Source organism: Drosophila navojoa, chromosome 2, assembly GCF_054131105.1.
Source record: "Drosophila navojoa isolate 15081-1374.11 chromosome 2, UAZ_NAV_1.0, whole genome shotgun sequence".
Classification (NCBI taxonomy): Eukaryota; Metazoa; Arthropoda; class Insecta; order Diptera; family Drosophilidae; genus Drosophila; species Drosophila navojoa.
In genome coordinates this window covers 27508936-27529323 of record NC_142890.1, presented here as the reverse complement: position 1 = coordinate 27529323, position 20388 = coordinate 27508936, and the positions used below count along the sequence as shown (strand labels likewise).

At 41.7% G+C, this 20388-nt stretch overlaps 1 protein-coding gene across 6 annotated transcripts; it reads left to right on the top strand.

Annotated features, from left to right (window-relative positions):
* Window positions 1-354: 354 nt before the first annotated feature.
* On the top strand, window positions 355-19910 carry thw (chitin-binding domain protein thawb). Of its 6 annotated transcripts, none has more exons than XM_089262287.1 (6): window positions 355-710; window positions 1254-1554; window positions 13570-13620; window positions 15795-15841; window positions 15901-16170; window positions 16234-19910. In XM_089262287.1, exons 2-6 carry the CDS (start codon window positions 1539-1541, stop codon window positions 19396-19398), a joined length of 3549 nt encoding a protein of 1182 aa, XP_089118413.1. In that variant the 5' UTR covers window positions 355-710; window positions 1254-1538; the 3' UTR covers window positions 19399-19910. The 6 variants fall into 6 exon arrangements, with proteins under 6 accessions (XP_089118413.1, XP_017967857.1, XP_089118409.1 ...); XM_018112368.3 differs by having other exon boundaries at window positions 355-762; window positions 1308-1554; XM_089262283.1 differs by having other exon boundaries at window positions 355-762.
* Window positions 19911-20388: the final 478 nt, after the last annotated feature.

Here is a 20388-nt window from a genome sequence, read left to right as displayed (position 1 = left end):
GCATATTATAAAATATATTATTATTATTATTTATTATTTATTTTTATTTATTTTTTTTTTTTGTACTTTAGTACTTAAAAATTTATTTATAATTATTTGAGGACAAAAACCAATCAAATAGAAAAATCACTAAATTTATTTATATATTATATATGATCATATTTTGTTTTTGGTTGATCAAGTTGTTAACTGAGAATATCCAAATCAATTTGGAATTTTATGTCATACATAAATTATTGTACATAAAAATATATTTCAAGCACTACCAATCGCTACAATTAATTTTGTCTGCTGTCGACTTAACAGCAATGTTAGAGTTTAACAGTGCGGTTACAATCACTCTGTTAACTGTCTCGCTCTCACTCTCAGTCGCGCATGTAAACAGCTGATCGCTGGACCGGTCGCAAAGTCAATTGCATTTGCGTTGACTTTGCTTCTGCTTTTGCGTCTGCTGTTGCGTTTGCGCTGGCCAGGCCAAAACGTTGTTGTTGACGACTGCGAGGAAGATGTTCGGCTGCTTCGGCGCTTCTGGCGAAGATCTGCGGGTGGCTTCGGCCGCTTTGCCGATTGTGTTTCTTGGGTGTATTTGCTGGGGAGTGCGTTTTCGCTGGAGAAGAGTGTGCCGAGTCGGCGCTGCGGTCGGGGGCCCGAGTCTGAGTCGCTCAACTACTAAAGTTGGACGCCGCATTTGCCAATTGAAACATTCAAATGTGAATATCGTACGGGTGAAGACGTCTTCTGTTCGGACTGGCATCACATTTTGTACTTCAAAGATTTCTGATTGCATCTCGAAACTCTAGTGTGCTTCGAAAAAAAGAAGAAAAACCAAAAGTCATTTGTGAATTGTTTCAAGCGGATTTTGATAAAGTGCCTTTAGCTTGAAACTTTAGTGCTTGATTTCATAAGAATTTTAATCGAAACAAACATACGAGAGGACTTTGTGTAGCACAATAACGTTTGCAAATGATAGACGCGATAAACCAGAGATTCTCGATGAAATCACTTCAAAAATCATTTGTCAAAGAAGTTAACTAAATTGGCGAAAATACTCAGAGACATCAGAAATTAGTTGGAATTTAAGCATTTATTGAATCTGAGTACTGAGTGTTTCGTTAATTTGTTTAATTGATTTTGCTATTAAAGTTTACACAATTTGCTTTGCTGATGATTCGATTGTAATTTTGAAGTGATTTTGTTTTTTTGTAACTGAAACTAAATTGTGTTATTTGTTCATTGGACAAACAAAACCTTAGTGAGACATATCAAACAGAAAATAAAAACATCATTTAAAAAATGCAACATTATAGTTAATCAACGACGAGAGCGAGAAAAACTACGAAAACAGAGGAAAACTCTACAATAATAAAGCAAAAACATATTACTTCACTCACGAAACCGAAAGCAAAACCACTTTGTGAGCCACAGGAAGAAGTTGCTGCCACAGTTTGTTGCCACAGACAGACACCACACACACACGCACACACACACACACACACATACGAACTCATAAATTTGACATTGAGGCTACTCTGGTGTTGATGCTGCCGTCTAAAGGTAAGTGAATGCTCAGCGGTCTGGAGTCTCGACAGCTGTAACTTCTAAGCGGTTCATAAATGGCAAAAGTGCTCAGACAGCAGCCAACGAGCCTTTCACAAGTTCTGCTCGCTTTGATAGTTGTTAATTAAGCTTGGGATTTTAATAATTCGACTAAAGTGAGAATGTAGAGCTCTGCATAGTTTCATACTGAGAAGTAATGCAATTATAAAATATAAAATATTAATGTAATTAAATAGGTTTTATTTTGTTGATCGTAAAATGGAGTGTTTGATTAAACTTGATTTAAAATTTAAGTAAAAAGCAATTATCTTTCAGATTGCATAATATTTTTAACTGACAGCAGATTTTTTGTTGTAGTCTGCTTATTATTGTTGGGGGAAAGTACGCTTGATTAAATATAAAGCAGAGACATGTATTAAAAAAAGTTGTGTAAAGGAGTAGTTAAATAGCTCAAGGGTTACTTTTATGTTTTTAATTTGTTTATTAATTAACTTTTGTAGCTGGCCATGAAGTTAATTTAGTTGTGCGCATCATTGAGCTGCCAATTGTCCTTTAATAAATTTGTTTGTTAATAATTAATTGCATTTTTTTGGCTAGTACTGAAAGTGCCTATTCATGAGTTCATACTGGTTGGTTCTATAGTGGTACAAAGTCATTGCAATTATGTGTCAGCAACCCCAGCAGCAGCCGCTTCTTGTTGCCATAATTAGCTAGGCGTAATTAACAAGGTTCTTAATTATTTAAATTATTCTAGCCGAAATGCGCATGAATTAGTGAGTTAAGAATTCGATTTAAAAATAGATCCACAGATAGAAAAAAAATAACTGAAGCTGCCTTTAGCTCGTTTTCTTTTTACGAGTTTTTAATTGTCTATCCGAATAAATTAGCCCCAGCTGAGTTTTTTTTTTTGGCATTGTTATTATGAAGCAGCTGAGCTGCAGTGGGCGCAGTTCAAGGATGTTGCAGTTGCAGTTGCAGTTGCGATCAGAATGCGCTGCTCGGGGGCATTTGGGGCAGCTGCAACTCCAGAGTTAGATAATTTTGTTGTTGTTGTTGCTGTTTTGTTTTTGTGTATGGCAATTACGGGCGAAGCGACAGGCAGAGACACAGAAAGTAGTTGGTGCAGGAATTAGGAAATGCTGCTTAAATGTCAAGAGTTGCTACAGATTTTTCCAGCCTTGTGGCGCAAATGAACAAAAGAAAAGCGCACAAGTTGCGGCAGACGTTGCTTAGCCATAGCCAAGGAAAAGACAAATTTAGGCCAAATGTGTGACTTAACATCTTTCACATCACAAACCCAAACACACACACACACACATACACACACACACACACACACAGAGAGAGACTCATGTACATGAAGACGGTCGCACACCCGCACCAGACGAAGGTGTTTCAGTTTATGTGGCCGAGGGTTAAAGTTGAGCTGGCACAGAGAAATAAAACTAGGGGGAACAAAAAGAAAACATCAATCTGGTTGCTTTAAATGTAGGCAAATGCTGTATACAATATAATTTTGTTGCTGTTGTTGTTGTTGTTGTTGTTACTGTTGTTGCTGTTGTTACTGTTGCTGTTGCTGTTGCAGATGGCCAGATAAAAGTTCAAAATGCGAATGCTTTTGCTCGGCTGGCTTTGTCTGAGTCCGACCTGGTCTGCTTTGCTCATTAACGTTTGCCAGCAAAGAAATGGCAAATAAATTTAAAAGTCATTCAAGCAACAATGCCCAAAAGCAGACGCACGCCCCTCTGCCTCCCCATCTCCTTCTCCCACACACTCCCACCCTCGGCTACTCAGCAACTACAGCTCTGTTGCCTTCTACTCCAGCTGCTGCTGTACCTGTATCCCATTCCCAAGTGTTGATGCGTTAACTGGCGCTGCGTGCACATCGCTGAAAAGCCAATGAGCCGCATCTGTTGCTGCCAGAGCGTACGATCAAGTAAAAGTAACCTAATGTGTCTTGTTTTTGTTTTATACCCCCCTTTACGTTTTTCTTAGTGCCCATCTTTAGTGATTAATGAAGTGTGTAAATAATGTACATGTTTTCTGCCTTTGATGCTGCCTCAAGATTTCAACATATTCTCGGCTACCCTGACATAATGCATTGTGTTGTTGCTGTAGTTGTTGTCATTGTTCTTTACGCTTGCTTTTTGCTGAGCACTCAGCTTCATTACAAGTTATGAACACACTAGGAAATACAAAAGACTTTGACAACGAACTTGCCCAGCCGCAAGAGCCAACCTAAACAAAACATCAACGCGTGTTTTTTCTCCCTCTCTATCGCGCTCATTTCTTGTTGCTGTTGTTTGGTTTTGGTCAAATGTCAGCTACGCTTCAAGTGTAATAAATAAATCGTTTGTCAACCGCTTTTTTGGCTGAGAAGCGAAAGACTTGGGCAACGAACTTGAACTTTTGCTCAGCTTGGCTTTTTGCCGGACTATTCGAATGAACTTTAAGTCGCGGCAGATGTAACCGCACACATATATATACATTTATGTGTGTATATATGTATAATGTGCTGTTGCCACATCAGATTGCAGCCTCCCAGTGCTTATAGCATGCGTAAACTGTGCCATTACACCACGATTTTAAATATGATCATTACAACTAAATGCCAAGTTCTTAAATTACAGCGTGCAGCATAGCCGTAAAAAAGACTAAACGCTGCACATTCATCAAGCCACGTGCGTTGCAAATTGCGTACCCACAAATGCTGGCTGCCATTCGTATACGGGCAGCATGCCGATCGCCGCATGCGGCTAAATGTCAGAGCAAACTGCTGACCTCCATGCGCTGACAGGCAACAGGCAACAGGCAACAGGCCACAGGCTTTGCGTCATGCCATTTTAGGGCTAACATTGAATGGCATTTGCTTTGCTCTCAAATTTTCTATTCATCTGCAGACTGTGAAGAAATTGAAGCATCTTTATTTATAGCAAATATATGTATGTATATAGTTATGTATATATATGTTTTGCTTGTTTATATATCTTATACTTTTTGCTTTTTGTTTTATTTTTCCATCACAATAACTCAATGTCAGTCCATTCTTGATATATTTGGTTTTTAGTTCAGGCCCGCATGACAAATCGCTGTGGGTTTTCCATAAAACATTATGCAATTGTTGAGTAAACAACAACAGTGAACATAAATAAAAGTATTGCTATTTTTTAATATTTAATAAACTTAATTATCGACTTTCATTTGCCAGTGTGCCAAGAAATTCAGTCTAGCGAACAAGTTTAATGCTTGCAAAATATTTATAAAGCTAATCAGATTTGTTTTGTTGAAGAATACAAAATTGGATTTTATGAGCACAGAACTTGTTTTTACAGGGAGAGAGGGAGAGAGTGAATAAAGAGAGAGAAAGAGAGAGAGAGAGTGTGCGTGTGTTTCTGAGGTATATTATACGCTTCATCAGGATCTATATTGAGGCAATGACATCATCATCATCATGATGAGCAAAGGACGCTGACGAACTGGTTCTAAGTGGAGTGATTCACTATTATGATGTTTATGCAAATGCCATCTTCTGGTAGCGACATAGTAGGTGGCTACGCATAATGCGACTTAATCTGGTCATAAAACAAGCTCTTGTTGGAGCTGTCAATTAATTTTATGGCCCGCACATCTTCTTGTCTATTGTCTCGGCTTGCTCCGAAGCATAATCTGTTACCCAACTTTCAGTTCCGTATCATATAATTTTTTTCTCAGGCTACAGCGCTTGCAAGCTGTCATTGCCATCATTTCCAAAAGTACTTAGCAGGAAGCTGGCAATGATACGTCTATTAGGCGACTACTTAAGTAGGCATCATAGACTGCCACTAGGCGGCTTTTAGCCAATTAGAAACGCCTCACCCTGCGAAAAATCATAAATCAAAAGCACCTATAATTCCGCATCTTAAAATACATACAATATACTGTATATATAGAGCTTTGATATCAGCGGGTAGCTCGTTTTGATTATGTGCTTCCAACACAATTAAAAGCGCGAAGGCAACAAAATGACAAGAGCTCTTAGCAGTCATAATCGAGGCACTTTGATGTTGTCGACAACTCGTTGGCTTTGTCATCGCTCAAAGGCAGCACAGAAACAAAAAACAGAAAACACGACAGACGAATCAGCAGCTTGTAAGACGGCGTGTCTGCCACAGTCAAGTTCGTTGCCTAAGTCGTTTGTTTTTATTTAGAATCAGTCGAGGGGCGCACAAAAGAAGATAAATTATTGATTTTATTATTCATGTTTATTAGCAATCATTTGAAAAAATTTACTTTCATTTGCATAAGGTAAAATAACAAAAATGTCGAGACCAAAATTTGTTTTTGATTGTTCAGATACGAAGACGCGAATTCGGATTTAATTATTACAATTTCATTTGGCTACTACCATTGTTTAATATTTAGTTATTATTACTATAAACAAATTATTATCTCATGCCATTTCCGCTTTCATTACATTTTCCGCTACTGACCCAGACAGCGATAAGCGCAAGCAACAACAAACAATAAAATCATAACAAAACGAATATCAAAACTGACTTTCGTTTACGTGGGCCACAAAAACACAACGAAAAAAACAACAACAGATAAACAACACAGCGAACAACAACAGCGTCGGCAACAAGAAACAATTACGCCAAACAATAAGCGACTAATTCGCAGCTTCAGTTGAGATGTTGGTGGCGTATGAGCAATGTAGATTGAAGCTGTATACGTGCATGTACTCCAGTGTGTGTGTGTGTGTGTGTGAGCAGAAAGTGTATAGAGATGAGAGCGAGTAATCATAAAAAGACCATCATGATGAGGAAAAGTGCGCTGGTGTTGTATAAATTGAAGAAAAGCCGCAAAAGCAAAAGAAAATCGTGGCCCATTGTTGTTGGCTAATTAATCAGCAGCAACAGCAGCAGCAGCAACAGTAGCAATAACAACAAGCAGCTGATTATTTAACCAAGTGACATAAATCTGCAGTGGGGCTGACCCACATTTTGTGGGTGGCACATAAATCAGATATCGAGTCGAAAAAATACGAAAATAAATAAAATGCAACAAAAAGAAGGAATCGAAATGCAACGCAAGAGCTGCCACCGGTTTTCCAGCTGGGGTTTTGGCAACGCCCGGCCAGACCAACTGGCGGCAGAACAACACCAATTACCTATTAATAACAACAGCAGTTGTTATCGTTGTTGTTGTTTGACTGCTGCAATTGTTGGCGGCGTAGCTGGCGCCGCCTTTGCTTGTCATAAATTGCAGCCGCTGCTGTCTTCGCTTGCCGGCTATTGCCCAACAACAATTGCAGTTGCCGCTTTTGTTTGTACTCGACGCTGTTCCGATCTTATTTATGTTTATTTTAGTTTTAATTTTTGTTTTACTCGCTGACTTATAAGTAAGAGCATACTCTTGCCGAGTTGAAATCTAGATTTCTAATGAGGATGTTGAATTGGGGATAGACATGTTCCAATGGACTTCCCATTCGTGAACGAATTTCAATTAAATTAATATTGGTAATAGTATCTATAGATTTTCATTAATATTTAATTTGAGTTGACTGCCTATTTAAATTTTTAATTTGTTAGCTCAGTTTTAATTTTATTTTTATTTTTTTGATGTATGTACCTTTTCGTTTACTTACTACTTTTTTTTGTATATTTATTTTTTATATAGTCACTATTACACTATATAATATTATCTATATTAAATTTTCATTTTTGTATTTTTGCTTGTATGCGTTTTATTTTTATTGCATTTTTACATTACTGAATTGGTTTTTAGTTCAATTTAAATTTTATTGTAATTTATTTATTATTGTTTTTATTTTATTTGCTTCGTACAAATGACTTGTTATTCAATTGAATTCAATTTAATTAAATTAAACTTTAAATTTATTTTCTTTTTAGTTTTTTATATATTATTTTAATGCCAATTATAATTTTATTTATTATCCATTAGAGTACTTTTTATTTTTTATTTTTATTTATTATTATTTGTTTTTTATTCCTATTCATTTTTTTTCTTTTTGATTTTGCATACGTTTTGTTTAGTTTCTTATGTTTTGCACTACTGAATTGTTGTTTATTTAACAAGATTTAGTGGCACTTGAAAATCTTAATCTGCTTCTAAATAAATTATAAAAATATTCCACCCCAAATATCACATGCGACTCAAGTTTTATGGAAACAGGTTCGCGTCGCAGTCTTTAGCATGCAGTTCACTGCTTCAGTTATGCGATTGAATTCTTGTTATTCAAATTGATTCAATGTATTTTTTATGATTGGCTATAATATATAATTTGGAGATTTTGCGCGTACTTTTATAAGCCTTTAAATTTATTATCATTCGCTTGTTTTTTTTATATTTCCACTTTGAACTCATAAATATTCAGAACTGGAGTTAATGACGTGCGTTACTTGAGGTTCAGCATTAACTAGTTTACAGGTCATAAACTCATAACATGATATAGCCCCGGGTAAACAATTGCCTAACAAATCACTAATTTTTATAATTTTAAGCCATAATTTAAATTTAAAAAATACCCCAAAGCAAACAGAAGTAATAAAGATGAACAAATTGAAGGAGGTTTACAACATCATAAGCCGGAGCGAATGTTGGCTGGCCAGCGGAGCGAGCCCCCAAGCAAGAGGCGCTCAATTAGCGCCCTTCGGCGGGAGGTCCATTGGCGCTGCGGGGCATGCAAAATTGGGCCACAAAATGGGGCAAAGTCTGAGGCGCTAAGTGCTGGAGTTTGCTCTACAAATCCCAGCCGCGCTCCAATACAGTGGGCGACGCTGTGGGCGGTCCCAGTTAGGGGGCAAGTGTGAAACGTGCAGACAGGCACGCTGGCACGAAGCGTCGAACTGTCTGGCGGGCAGTCAGTTTTTGCGCCGCTTCAAAAACTTGCAAATGAGCTGCGGACCAAAAAAAATGGCGCTGCCTGCGGAAATGCACAAGAATTCTTGTGCAAAGAAAAACATACCGAAATCGTATCACGGGCAGAACAAGCCTGCAGAAAAAAGAGCTCAGCCACTGGCCGAAAAAAAATACCCAAAAAAACTGTTGCATATGACCTCAAAATCTATTAGCACGTCGAACTCTGGCGGCTATGAAATGCAATCGTAGCCGCCGCCCCGTAGGGCATATTTGTTGTTGCTTGTTGCTTGTGGTTGGGTTTTTTGTTTTTTGTTTTTTTTGACTGCAAACATTAATGTCCAAAAACTGTGAAGTTGGCCCAAAGGCAGCGGCAACCGCAGCCACCACAGTTATCTCAGCTGAGCAGCTGAGCGTCTGTCTGAGCATGTGAATCTGTGGCACGTAGGTCAACGCATCAGCAATCGCAGCGGCTACATCGTCTGGCTGAGCACCAGCAGCCAGAGCCCGTCCACCTGTCCAGCTGTCTGTCTAGCTGCCTATCTGGCGGCCTTTAGCCGCATCTTCAGAGCGCGGCAAGAAAAAACTGTCTAAGTTTTGTTATTGCAAAATGTACATGGTCTGCAGTTTGACGCATATTCACACCTTACTTTGTTTCCCTCGTTGTGGTGCTGTGGTGGTGCTGTGGTGGTGCTGTGCCTCAACTGAACTCGTAGGTGCACGAAAAATGTATATAATGCATGTTGATTTACTTGGAAAGAGTGTTTGTTTAGTGGGTTAAACTAATGTGGTATTCGAATAGCATTCTTAGCTCTTTATCACGTTCCCTTTTCAATTCGCCAAAGTGCTCATTACTCCTCATTTGTGTTTATAGAGCCTGAAGGGGGGCAATGCAATGCATTAATTTAAATGAAACCCGTCTCAGATCGCGAGGTAATTAAACGTTTGTTGTTGTTGTTGTTGGCCTAATCATTCATTCGTTATCTATGCGCTTGATTTACCGTATTTGGCCGCATTTTGCCGTTAATAACCCAACAACAGCAACAATTTAGCCCGATTCACAGGCGTTACAACATTCGCCGTTAAATTATTCAACTTAATTATAATTATAAATGATGCAAATATCAAAGCAAACGAATGATTTAACAGCCGAAAATTCAGATAGAAGAAGACAATATCAACAAATGCGACACAATTGTCCAGGGGTTCGCTCCATCAGCCAGATGATGCCAATAAGAAATAAGCTTTTAATTGTTCGGCTCTTGGCTCTTCTCCTCGTAGCTGTTGCTAGAAACTTGCAAAATCCTCTCCAAAAACAAACTGAGCAAAGTAGACTCAATGGTTTTTTGTTTGTTTGTATTTTTGAGACTTTCAAAAATGTTGTTGTTGCCGTTGTCTGGGAAACGTAGCGCAAGTTGAGTTGTTGGCGCGATTTATGCCTTTATAATAATATTTTTCACACAATTAATTTTAAAGCGCTGCTAACGGAAAAAAATGTAGAATCAAAATGTTTAGCACTTTAATTTGCATTGTTTTTGGCAGCGGCGCACAATGCGTCTAATTAATTGTACAAATTAGCATAGACTTGCCTATTCGAAAGTGTTAAAACCAAAGACTTAAGACACGAACTTGAACTTGCCCAACTGCAACGAAGCCGAAAGTGTTCAGCTGCGATCTTTCGATACTATTCCTGACTCACAGGCCAGTTGCCGATGTAGTCTCCGTCATTAGTCACAGGAAAGTGACCAGCTGCAAGCGACGCTCCCACAACGGGTTTGAACATTATCTTTCGCTTATTTATTTATCTACTTGGTTTTTTTTTTTTTTTTTTGCTTTTTTTTTGGCAACTGCATTGAAGATGCGGCAATTTTATGCAATTTTCACAACAGGAATTGTCAGCGATGCCCTGACCCGCGCCTCCAGCTGCCGTTTCATAATGCGATGCAGTGAATGCAGTAGGTGCACATTTCGCATGCCATTCGATAAAGGTGAAATTTCTGCTTGGCATATGCAGACACAATGCACAAACCGCAGCAACAACAACATGAAATGAAAACCATTTACCTTCAGTTACTCTTCTCAAGATGATGGCCTCAAATGAGAATAGATGGCACTGAATAATCCTAAAGTTGTTGATCTAAGCAGGGTAGTCCATCTCTATTTTTTATTTTCAATATGCCCAAAAAGTTTCCATTTAAATGACATACTATTCTATTATAGTCTACGTCTGTCATTTCACTTATAAAATCTTTAAATATTTCTGAGTTTCAGTTTGCTACCTATAAGGTATTAAATATTCGGCTTGCGCGTCGTCAGCGATTGCTTTTCTCGTTAGTTTTCGAGCGGGCCGCACACAAAGAGTCAGCAAAAGGTTCGCTTGAATAAACAACGTGCACGAGATAAAAATGCCAAAACAAATAAATCAAAACTACAAATAACACGTATACGACACGTTGCACGGCGAGACGAAGACAACGCGAAGCCGAGCAAAATATTTTCGCTTAGCATGGAGGATGCCTCAGTTTTCATATCAGTTGCTGTTGCACTGTGTGTGGGTGTGTGTGTGTGTGTGTGTCGTTTCAACACTTGCCCGACCACCAACAAATGCTTCCTTCATGTCAGCGCAGCAGCCGTAAAGGTTAAGCGGCAACTTGACAAAAAGGTTAAAACGATTTAACAGACATTTGGCGGGCTTGTCTGCAGCGCAGATTGGCCGATGCATGCAGCGAACACCCGCATTGCGTCCTGGACAGCATCACCTAACACTATACGAGTGTGTATGTGTGTGTGTGTGTGTGTGTGCATGTGCTTGAAGGCGGAACAAATTTTTGTCTGATTGTTGCGGCTCTCGGCTGGCCAAATGTTAAATCCAAGAGCCGGCGTCTCTTTATTATTATTTTTATGGCCGCTCCAGCAACACCTGTTGCCATGGCCCCTGTTGACAGTTTTTTTCGCTGCTGTTGTCGACTGATAATGATTCAGCAACACCAGCAACAGCAACAGCAACAGCAGTAGCTGCAGCAGCAGCAGCAGCCGCTTCATATCTGCAGTTGCAACTTCCTTATTTGTCATTGTAGTCTTTGGATGTTTCGCTTTTTACTTGCTGATCTTTTATTTCTTTTCACTTTCGTTGCGGGCGCTCGCGCCATGTGAATGCCCAGGCATATCCCATTTATCATTTCGAAGATGATTGAATTGAATTTCTTGTTTTCTTCTGTTTTCTGTCTTCTGTTTTCTTCGGCGGGTTTCGCATTGTGCAAACACATTTGCTGGCAAGTGCAAGTAATGAATATATGTTATTGAATGACTCTCAAATTGATTTCGGTTAGGATTAGCTATAAAACGAAACGAATCATTAACAAAGCAAAGAAATCCAAGTACTTGTTATGTAAACATGCAAATTTTAATGAACTTTTATTTGATCTTTATAGTTATTTCTTATAGCTTGCTAAGACTGATTGGATACAATCTTTGAATTAAAAATTGACGTACATATAAGTTATATATATCTTCTTCAATTTGATTATTTCATTAAATCTTATTTCAAATATATAAATTACTCAGCGTATTCTAAAATTTAACTAAAAAATAATAAGAATCAAACTCTTTCAATTTAATTTTCTGTTTTCTGCTGCCTTTGGCTGAGCCTTGGCAATGACAGAAAGAAATAAAACTCTGGCGGGTAATTGCAAATTGAAAAACGTGGCCAAAACCAATTGAGGCAATCAATTTAAATATATTAGAGAAGCATGCAACGCTTGAACTTTAAGTTAATGAAATTGTACAGTTATTTATTGATGGATTCAAAAGCGTTTTATTTGATTCAGCAGCCAGGTGCTTGGTCTTGGGCTTGTGTGTCTGTTGTGTAATTTGTGTGTTTGATGAAATGCAGACAGCAACAACAACAAACAAATAAATTTATTTGTGAGAACAAACAAGAACCCCAAATCCAAGGCAGGCAACTAATTTAAATACAAAGAAGCCTCCATTAGACAATGCATATAAAAATAAATAAAAACACAAAAAACAAATAAGCTTTCGCAAAGCCGCACCCACAGTCACTCCCCCGCCGCCCCGCTGCCCCGCTCCCGCCCATATGTGACTGCATTTAATGTTAATGTGAACATAAAAGATGTATTTCGATATTTTGTGCTCGTCGAGAATATTCAAAGAGCTGAATAGATTGAAATTGATGAATAGAAATAAACATGGAAAATTGTTTAATTGAATGCAAAGAGTGTCACTGGGTAAGCCGGTTGCAAGCTCCACTCTCTTGCTCTCTCTCTCTCGCTCTTCATATTGTTTGCAGTTGTGCAAATTGAAACAATTATTTGAAATTATGCAAAGTACGCAGCAGCAGCAGCAGCAACAGCAGCAGCAGCAACAACAACAACAGCTGCAAAAATGAGCTGACGGAAGTGACAACGACTCCAAAGTGAATGTCTGCAGCGTCTGACTGACTGACTGAGTGACTTAGTAACTGACTAACTGAGTAGATGGCACAGCTGCCGTTGCACCGCTCGACTCATTTACTGCTACCCTGCGTCCAGGCCTGAATTTATTTTATTACACATACGCCATGTAGGACGCCTTTGTCCGAGCTAAGGCCAGCCGACTGATGGATTGATGGAGTGCTTAACGCACAGCTGTTGGCAAAGTCTTTGAGTCCCTCTATACGACTCTCTATCTATACGGCCCAGCCAGCTAGTCTGACTGAGTCTTTGGCACTTGTGCTACACGAGTCTATGACACCCACGCCCTGCGCATAATTGTGCTTTATCTGCACATCTGACACACACACATACAATATGCATCTATGCATATGCATCGCAGAGATACGCCAGCTGTCTATAACTTGTCTCTGCTGACTGCTGCAATCGCATTATGTAATTAATTTGCAATGAATTTTTGTCCATGCAGCGCGTACGCTCGCACAATTATATATTTTGTGTCTTTGTTGATTGTTTCATGTTCATTATCTAATAAGTCCGTGTGCCTTGTTTGTGATTTTATTTAGTTATACATTTGCTTTGATTTTTGTTTTCGTCTTTGCATCCCACGCGCTGTAGCAATAAATATTCATAATTTTGTTAACAAGCGAGCAACAAATTGTAAACTCACTCTCTGTGTTTGTTTCTTTCTATTTATTTTTAGGCATTTCAGTACACAAAATGCGGCGTACACAAATACAATTGTTGTGGTGTGGTAAGTCTGTTTAATGATAACAAATTATTTAGAAATACTTTATTTTACTTTTAAGCAATATTTCAAAGTATTTGCAGTCTCTCTTATGCAAAACAATTAAATATATTTGGTATTGTCTCGCTTACAATGTGAAAGTCTCTATGATGTCTTGGATCTCCTTGAGAACAGCTCTAGTCAACGACTTATTTATGTATTAAATTTCTGATTCATGCAAATATTTTTGGCTCTTTGGTTATTAAACCTTTCAATTTGTTGTTCATAAGTTGGCCGAAAGCAACGCCCACATGTTGCAACAATCCTTGACCTTGTCACCGAGGCAGATTCCCACCATCCATTAACACTAACGGCACATTTAAGCCAGGCCAAAAGCGACGCACGACGCGTGACGCATGCGTAGGCAGCAGATCCACGAACAGAAAGAGAAGAAAACAAAAACAAAACAAACACTCAAAAGGCGGATTGCGTTTAAAACTGTCTTTGTTTTGGCTCAGACTCTTCTTGCTGTTGTTGTTGTTGTTGCTGTTGCTCTTGCTGTTATTGCTGTCGTGCGACAAAAATGTGTTGACCCAAGTCAAAGACATGCGTTTCGCTGTTAATTAACGTTGCGATGTCTTTCCCAGTCGAGTGCCTGGGAAATGGCTGATGGAAATGCCACACGCTGAAAGAAGAGCCATTAGTCCAGCCCCGCTGACCCAGACCCAAATGTCAGAAGATGTTGCTGCCCAGCTAAGCGTCCAAAATCAACAATTGAGCTATTGAACAATGCAAATATTTGGGTAATTGGCAAGTGACGCTTGTGCACCTGGCCTGCTGTGGCCAATGTGGGCTTATTCGCTTCGCTTCGTTTTTATTGATTGTATTTCTTTTGGGGCGTTTCAATCAACGTGCACAAATTATGGGCAATTGTTTAATTATCTGAGGCAGCAACACCCTCGATAAGGCAAACGTTACCATCACCCATCAGTCTCCGATTCACGGACAATTGTATAATGATTCACATAATCACGACGATTATGCAGCAATCGAACCTTGAATCTCGAATCTTGCGGTCGATAGTTTGGCTCGGCTGTGGTGTCGTCTTCCATTCCAGCCGCCAGTTAAATTGTAGCTCATCCGCGAGCAACGCGCATTTTACAGGTTTGCCTCATACATTTAATTGTTTTTATGCTTTGAAAATTTAATTATTGCATTTGTCCGCTTGAGGTCACTCACTGGTCACACTATCGTAGTCGCAGTCACAGTCACAGCGACAGTCACAGTAACAGTCACAGTCACAGTAATAGACGCAGTCAGAGTTTTTGCGTAACTCGACAATATATATGCATAGACGAAGAGTCAAGGTTCGGGAAGTTAATTTCATATCATATACAAATCAAATTTATCAAAGCTTAAAAATAGCTTCAGTTTGCAATTAGTTATATTGGCTGAGTTCCAATGATATGAAACGACAACTGATCATTAGTTTCGGCTTAAGAAAATATAATACCAAATGGGCAATTACACAAATGTTGTTCCTTTAAAATGCATTAAGAGATTTATATAATGGCTCAGCGCTTAAGCACAAAACTTGATAAATTATTTTTAAAATAAATATATTTAGTTTATAACACAGGTTGTGCTAAATGCAAAAACAATAATAATAAAATAAATAAATTCATGAACATACATAGTATTTCATATCTATAAATATATTATCTATTTATTTTATTTCATTATTTTTTTTTTTATTATTTATTATTTTTTCTTTGCATTTAGCACACTTTATTTATGATTTAACTAGAACTTTCTTTATATATTGGTAAAATAAAAAATTACTGAAGAAGCATATAACTTGATCAATTATTAAAAAAATAAATATATTTAATATATGTAAATATAAATTGTGCTAAGTGCAAAAAAAAAAAAAAAAAAATAAATAAATAAAATAAATAAAAATAAAAATAAATAAAGTAAAATAAATACATGTACACACATCCAATATATCATATTAATTATTTATTTTTACCATTAGCATATAGCATGATTTATTTATTATTTAACTAGAATTTTCTTAATATATTAGTTAAAATAAAAAATTTCTAAAATTTATAAGGTTAAACTTCAATATAAAATTAATGTTAATTTTATAAATGATTCATATAAGGATTTATAATATTTTTCCCTATTTTCCACAGTGCTACTCCTGCTGGCCTACTTGAGCCAAGGCCGCGCAGAAACCAAGGTATGGGCCCATTTCTCTCGAATTGCAGTACTACCTTAATGAACCCACTTTACTTGCAGCAGTTCCGCACGCCAGCTCGCGTGCTGGCCAAGCAGACGGGCGCCACACAGTTCGAGGAGGAGCGCTATGAGACGCACACAAACTGCAACGAGCACAAGCACCACCTGAAGAAGCGCGCCTCCGACGAGGATGTGGACTACGAGGTCTATCAGGGCGTTGTGGGTAGACCAGGCATAGACTTTCCCATCTATCCGCGCATACCAAAGACCACGTTCAGCTGCCGCTCCTATGGCAATGGCTACTTTGCCGACATGGAAACGGATTGCCAGGTGGGTGCAGCTGGAAATCGATTCTAAGTTCTTTCCATTGATCCGCCACTTGACTGCTTGCAGGTTTTTCATATATGTGAGGAGGGCCGCAAGATATCGTTCCTCTGCCCCAACGGCACCATCTTCCAGCAGAGCGAGCTCACCTGCGACTGGTGGTTCAAGGTCAACTGCCTGGGCTCCTCCGGCTACTACGCAGAGAGCGCCGAGATTTTGAACAAGCAGCGCGTTCATCGCGTGCGTCCCTCAGTGCCCGTGCAGGGCTTTAATATTGTTGGCGGCGGATTGAACATCAAGCCGAAGGTGACTCCAGTGGTGGGCCAGGCGCGCGCCGGCGGCCGGGGCAGCAGCAAATCCGACAGGCGCATCGACTCCACGGAGGAGCTGCACGCCTCGCTGGAGAGCGTCGACTTCGACGATGTCTCTGGTGAGAAGCAGCGCAAGGTGCTGCCCAGCATAGACAACAACAGCAACGACCATGAGTCGCAGATCACAGCCGAGAGCTCCTCCTTTGTTAGCGGCTCAGGCAAACGACGCAGCGACAGCAACAGCAACAGCAACAGCAACAGCAACAGCAACAGCAACGGCAACAAGAGCAACGGCAACAGCAACAACAATGGAAACTCCAATTCCAGTCCGAACAGCAGCGACGATTCAACCATTTTGAAGCCAACCCGTAGCCGCAGTAGCGGCAGCAGCGGATCCTCCCACGAATTCAGGGAGCGGGCCCGCAATGGCCAGCGTGGACAGCAGCGCTACAAGGATCTGGAGAGCGAGGAGCAGCACAGCAAGGAGAAGAACAAAGAGAAGAACAAAGAAAAGGCAAAGGAGAAGCCCGATTTCTTTGAGGCCTACTCGGTCCGCCCCGTGCAGCACACGACGCCCCATTACACGCCCAGCAGCCACTCCACTGTGCGCCGCCTGGAGCCGAGCAAGTCCACGCCCTTCTACACGCCCACCGTGCCCAGCGTACCCAAGTCCAAGGGCTCCGAGGGCAAGCTGAACTATATTAAGGGCGGCCATGCCGCGACCACGCCCAATCCGAATCGCTTTGGCAGCGCAGCCATCTCGGGTCTCTTCCTGGAGGCCAAGCCAACAGCCAGCGCCAGCCTGGAGCTCGACAGCACCTACAGACCCATCGTCATCGGCATGCGTCATCATTACGACGTCGCCAGCTCCGGGGAGCTGAAGCAGACGCCCAAGAAGAGCGAGAGTCGCGATTATTTGCCCACGACCCCAGCGCCGACGTCGACGAGCAGCGGACCCACCTACTTGCCCAAGGTGGGCGCCTCTGTGCCCAGAACCAATGCAGCAGCGGCTGCAGCTGGCGAGGAGTCGCTGCTCTTTGCGCCGAATCCCGTGAAGGAGGAGTCCGTTTATCGCAATGTGCAGGATATGCTCAAGACGGTTAATCTGCTCAAGGATAAGTTCGAGGATGTGGAGCTGAACGCACAGCCAGCGACAAACGGCCGTGCTGGCCTGGAAATTCCGCCCTCCTCCGGCCCAGATGCGCTCGTCTCGCTGGCCAAGTACTTTGCCCAGGAGCACAACGAGTCCGGCAACTCCCTGGTCAAGCCGGAGAAGAGTGGAGGGCAGACGAAGCTCTCGGCAAAGGTGCCGGCATCCCTACTGCCCACGGTCAAGCCCTCCGACACGACAGCCACGCTAACTACCTCAGAGGCGCCGCCAAGCATCAGCGAGCAGGCGGATGACATCAAGCAGAGTCTGCTCAGTGCCAAGACCGTGCAGAAGTATAGCAATCTCTTCGGCCTGAAGGATGTCAAGGGTCGGGGATCCCTTGAGGGCCAGGTGGACATCAGCGCGGGCTTACTCTCCAATGAGACGCAGTCGCCAGCCAAGTCGGCGGACTATCAGCCATTCCCACAAATTGGCAGCACGGGCTCAACCATTGCGAAGCTGGCCGAGCAGCCCGAGTCGCGCAAGATAGCGCAAATCTTCTCGAACGCACTGACCAGCTACCTAGATGATCCCGGAAGCTTCCGTGCAGAGCTGGCCGCCAGGGCGCGACCCACCGAGCCGCCAAACTTTAAGCCCGTGACCACAACGGATGCCTCGCTTTTCAGCGACGGCACGGCCAAGTACTACTTGCCCACGAAGCCCTCGCCGGATGTGACCACGCCCCAAAACATTGCGCTCGAGATAAACCACAAGTTCGACTCAACTCCGGCACCGGAATACTCCACGACCACCGAGCTGTACGAGCTGAGCACGAGCCGGGGTCAGGACTCGGAGCTGGAGCTGTCGGCAGAGCTGTCGCCGCCCAGCCCCGACTCGGGCGAGGGCGACGAGTTCCTGCAGCAGCAGCAGACGCAGTCGTTCGTCAAGTCCCGCAACGATTTGCTGAAGGACGCACGGCCCCAAAAGCTCATCACGACACTCAAGCCCACGGAGCACCCATGGGCACTCAAGTCCCAGACGGACTTCCTCGATCCACTGACCATCAACGATGCGCTGATGAAGGAGCGCACCACGAGCACTACATCCAGCACCTCGGCTCCGTTCACCTACTCGCCCAGGTCGCTGGGCAGCAGCACAGCCACGCCCTCGCCCGTGCACTACGAATGGGAGGATATATTCCGCAGCTACGACATTCCACGCGACGCTCTGCCCTCGAGCAGCGGCCTGCAGCGCATAGCCAACAAGCTTTTCGGCGGCCTCAACGAGCAGGAGGCGCTCCACTTGCGCAACGTGATGGCCAAGGCCGAGCACGATCGCCAGGTGCTCAGCCTGCTGCTGCTGCTCATCCAGACCTGCGACGATCACAATGGCAAGGCCCTGGAGCGCTCCCGCAAGCATCTGCTCAATGCCCTCATCGACATCGACAGCAAGATATCCAGCAAACATGTGTCCAGGCAGCAGCAACAGCAACAGCAACAGCAACAGCAGCAGCAGCAGGTGGCCACGACTACGACGCGGGTGCCCGTAACCACATTCCGACGTAGTAGCAATGCGGACTACTATACAAGCACCACACCCGGCTATACGACCAGCACGGAGCTGCCGCCGTTCTCGACCAGCACCACAGCGCCGGGCAGCTACGAGGAGACCACCAAGTTCGAGATTCGCGTCGAGGATGTGGACGATGCTGACTTGGCGGCAACGACGCCGACGCCAACGCCGGCGCAGCCCGAGATCCACTCGGATCGCCGGGCGCTCGAGCTGCTCAAGTCATTATACTCGCTGGCATCAAAGTTTAGCAGCAGGCGATAGGCGAATGGCCAGAGGGTTGCCAACGGTCGCCAATTCCTAATGGCAGTGTTGCCAACTGTGCGCGTTAATGCTTAACTTTTAGTCAACTCTCCCTCCATTCCACTCCGCGGCTCGCACCGAACCCTCCGCCTACTTGGCTTGCAAGCGACTATTTCGTTGAGCCCTTGCGATATTCTATTCCTTCTATTTCCGACAGCTCTTCCTCTTGTTAATGCAATTGTCGCAACTAGTTTGTAAATATGTAAAACGAACAAATACTCGAATATCACATAATACTCGGACAATCGACAGCACGCACCACGTCGAGTTGTATTTAATTAGTATCTTTTAGCTGTAATTACAAACTACGAGTATTTGCCCGATCCAGTTCCCGATCCAGTTAATTAACTATGAACCGTCTACATATGCCCATATATATAAATATTGTATGTTGTCTTTATGTTGTGCTCCTTTTTTGTAAATATTTATTTAACGTTAATAAAGTACATATAAAAATTAAATAAAAATATATATACCAAAGTTTTGTGAATGAGGGAAACTGAGAGGATAAAAAAACAATAATAACGTAATAAATGCGTGAGGCTCTAAAGTACTTTAGGAGTGAGGAAATTGCTTTCAGCTGCGGGAGAGCATTGATGAATCTAGGATCATCCCATATGGGATATAGGGACATGCTTAAGGAATATGCTTTTACACTATTGGCTAAATAAATAACAAATAAATATACATTAATATCCCCAAACCTTTAGAGCAACAATCAGTTCAGTCTATATCGCTGTAGTTCACTGATCGATGAACAAATAAAGATAGATGCATCAAGGAAAATATCTTGGTAAACGATTGGCCCAGCCAAATATGACTAGAGTGAAGTGTAATAAAGAAGTTATCAAATAAGTTATTTACTATTATTACTTATGCTTGACCGATTGATAATCATTTACGTTGTTTGCTTCGTATTTGGTTTCCATTGATTTTACTGATTTGGCTACC